This window comes from Erithacus rubecula, assembly GCF_903797595.1.
Source record: "Erithacus rubecula genome assembly, chromosome: 3".
NCBI classification, from domain to species: Eukaryota; Metazoa; Chordata; class Aves; order Passeriformes; family Muscicapidae; genus Erithacus; species Erithacus rubecula.
The window spans coordinates 29,009,492-29,012,993 of NC_136689.1; the positions used below are offsets into that span (position 1 = coordinate 29,009,492).

General features: G+C 64.0%; 1 protein-coding gene across 1 annotated transcript; it reads left to right on the forward strand.

Moving 5' to 3' along the window:
* Positions 1-281: 281 nt before the first annotated feature.
* On the forward strand, positions 282-2,904 carry SP8 (Sp8 transcription factor; the record flags this gene model as incomplete). The annotated part of the gene is made up of 2 exons (XM_079302323.1): positions 282-317; positions 1,426-2,904. Exons 1-2 carry the CDS (start codon positions 297-299, stop codon positions 2,902-2,904), a joined length of 1,500 nt encoding a protein of 499 aa, XP_079158449.1. The 5' UTR covers positions 282-296.
* Positions 2,905-3,502: the final 598 nt, after the last annotated feature.

The window sequence follows — 3,502 nt, forward strand, 5'->3', positions numbered from 1 at the left end:
ACCGGGACTCAGATCGCGGCGCTCGCCGACGTGAGTGCGTGAGGTCATCAGCGCCGGCGGGGCTCGACGGCCGGGCTCGACGGCGCTGCTGACTTCACGCAGTCACGTCGGCGAGCGAGGCGGCGGTGGCGGGGATTGGCTGGCGGTGGCTCAGCGGCACTTCAAAGCCGGCGAGGGAGCTACAATTGTGGTGGAATGGGCGGAACTGATCATTGTATTGCACACCTCTAAAAAAAACACTGCCTCTGATTTATCAATATAAAAAAGATCCTCTGAGAGGAGGGCACTTTTGTGTGATGGCAACTTCACTTCTAGGGGTGAGTCTAAGGATTTTTTTCTCTTGCTGGTTTAATTGGTTTCTTTTTATTGTCGATTGGAGGGGGTTAAAATAACCCCTGTCTTGACCGGGGCTATCAGTCTCCTCTATTCAGCCTGGGTTTTTTTTTCTTTTTCTTTTTTTTTTTTTTTTTTTTTTTTTTTTTTTTTTTTTTTTTTTCGCTTAAGTACAAGTGAATTTAGGAGAAAAGAAAGAGTGAGTGGGGGAAAAGGGGGCAGAGTCACTTTTCAGTGAGCAAGAAAAGGTTTTAAGGGCATTTGTAGAAACAACCTACAGCGCCTGGGCTGTGCTGTTCCTGTGCCCCCGAAGAAGTGGCTTTTCTTCTTTACATGTGACTGCTGGAAGAAAAAAACAACAAACAAACAAACAAAAAAATCCCAAACCCAACACTATCGGTGATTTTTTTGTGTGCAATTTTTAAAAAAATTTGCAACAGATTGTGGCTTTTTATTTCCCTTTAAAATAACACAACCCACCGTGTCTAGCAGGTACGTTCGACTCGTGTATGCATACATATTGACATATGTTAAATTTATATATGTATTTCATTATCGTTGCTACGTAAATTAGGCTGATTTAAAGGACGCTTAAAAAAAAAAAAAAAAAAAAAAAAAGTAGTAATTTGATAGTCCTGCGATTCTATATTTAAGAAAACAGCCTTACTGGCCTGAGGGACGTGGACCGGCCGCGTCCCGGGAAAAGGGAGCAGGCTGAAACGTAGCTGCCGCCGTGCCGGGGGCATCTTTAAAGCTACGGTAACAGACACAACTTTTTTCCTTCTCTTTTTTTTTCTCCCCCTTTTTTAAACCCCTCCTGAGCTCCTTCGGGGGAGGGCAGTTGGATTGTGAAAAAAAAAAAAGGCCCGGAAGGCGTTTGGAAGCAGAATCGCGGTGCCGGCCCCAGCGAGGGGATCCTCCCGCGGGAGTCGCGAAACTTTGCGCCCGGGGCCGGGCGGCGGAGCGGAGCGGACGGGGCCGGGCGGCGGAGCGGAGCGGTGCCGGGCGCGGAACGCGGGGCGCGGGGCGGCGGCGCGGGGCCGCTCCATCCCTGACGCCGGCGGGACGGCCCTCTCCCCTCTGTGCCCGCAGGAGGAACCGCGGGTAGGCTCCACGCCGCTGGCCATGCTCGCCGCGACCTGCAACAAGATCGGCAGCCCCAGCCCCTCGCCGTCCGCCCTTTCGGACAGCGCGTCCTCCTTCGGCAAAGGCTTCCACCCCTGGAAACGCTCCTCCTCCTCAGCCTCGGCGGGCAGCTGCGGCGCCGTGGGCTCCGGCCTCCCGGGCTTCGGCGTGGCGGGCGCGGCGCGGAACGGCTCCTCGGCGGCGGCGGCAGCGGCGGCGGCGGCGGCGGCCGCGCTCGTCTCGGACTCGTTCAGCTGCGGCGGCTCGCCGGGATCCAGCGCCTTCTCGCTCACCTCCAGCAGCGCGGCGGCCGCCAGCTCGCCCTTCGCCAACGACTACTCCGTCTTCCAGGCGCCGAGCAGCGCCGGTGGCGGCGGCGGCGGCGGAGGCGGCGGCGGCGGGGCGGCGGGACAGGAGGCGGCGGCGCACCAGCCCGTCTTCATCTCCAAGGTGCACACGTCGGTGGAGGGGCTGCAGGGCATCTACCCGCGGGTGGGCATGGCGCACCCCTACGAGTCCTGGTTCAAGCCCTCGCACCCGGGGCTCGGCGCCGGCGAGGTAGGCTCAGCGGGCGCCTCCAGCTGGTGGGACGTGGGCGCCGGCTGGATCGACGTGCAGAGCCCCAACGGGGCGGCCGCGCTGCCCGGCTCGCTGCACCCGGCGGCCGGCGGACTCCAGACCTCGCTCCACTCGCCATTGGGCGGCTACAACTCGGATTACTCGGGCTTGGGCCACTCGGCCTTCAGCAGCGGCGCCTCCTCGCACCTCCTCAGCCCCGCCGGACAGCATCTCATGGACGGATTTAAGCCGGTGCTGCCCGGCTCCTACCCGGACTCGGCCCCCTCGCCGCTGGCCGGCGCCGGGGGCTCCATGCTGGGCGGTGGCCCCGCCGCGCCGCTGGCCGCTTCGCCGCGCTCCTCCGCCCGCCGCTACTCGGGGCGCGCCACCTGCGACTGCCCCAATTGCCAGGAGGCCGAGCGGCTGGGGCCGGCGGGGGCCAGCCTGCGTCGCAAGGGTCTGCACAGCTGCCACATCCCCGGCTGCGGCAAGGTGTACGGCAAGACCTCGCACCTGAAGGCGCACCTGCGCTGGCACACGGGCGAGCGGCCCTTCGTCTGCAACTGGCTCTTCTGCGGCAAGCGCTTCACCCGCTCCGACGAGCTTCAGCGGCACCTGCGGACCCACACGGGCGAGAAGCGCTTCGCCTGCCCCGTCTGCAACAAGCGTTTCATGCGCAGCGACCACCTCAGCAAGCACGTCAAGACCCACAGCGGCCCCGGAGGCACCGGGGGTCCCGGCGGCGGAGGCCCCGGCGGCGGCCCCGGCCCCGGCGGCAAGAAGGGCAGCGACACCGACAGCGAGCACAGCGCGGCCGGCAGTCCGCCCTGCCACTCCCCGGAGCTGCTGCCGCCCCCCGAGCCCGGCCACCGCAACGGGCTGGAGTGACGGGCGGAGGCGCGGGGCCGCCGCGCCCCCCAGTCCCGCCGCCCTCCTGGTCCCCCGAGCGCGCAGCCCCGCGGCGGGGACGCGGACACGTAAGTAGCTGGCACGGCTCCGCTAGAAGAGCGCCCGGCACCGCCGCTCCGCTGCCCTCCCGGAGCCCCGCACGGGGCTGGCGGTGCGGCCGGGCCGCGAAACCCCCGCGACGGGGGCAGGGGAGCGGCTCGGCAAGGGCGGAGAGCCGCGACCCCCCGTGGGGCGGCCTCCTTTTCCCTTCGCCTTGAGACCCCCCGCCTCGTGTTGCTTTTAGAGCGGAAAAAACACCCACGTCCCCTGTCGCTTGCTGCTGGAAATCGGCCCGTGCCCCCTCCCTCCGGCACCGGCGGCGGTGCAGCCGCGGTGCCCCGGGGGAGCCTCCGACGGCAGCGCCGCCAGCCGCGCTCCGTGCCCGAGCTGACACTCGGACCTGCTCTCATCCCCGTACCTGCCCAGAGCCCGCCTGCTCCCCGGCACCGGAGCGGCAGCGTGCTTATTTCCCTTCCCCCTGAAATATTTTTTTTTTTTTCAGTTTTAACAAACCTTTTACCTCCTCGAGTCCAAATTT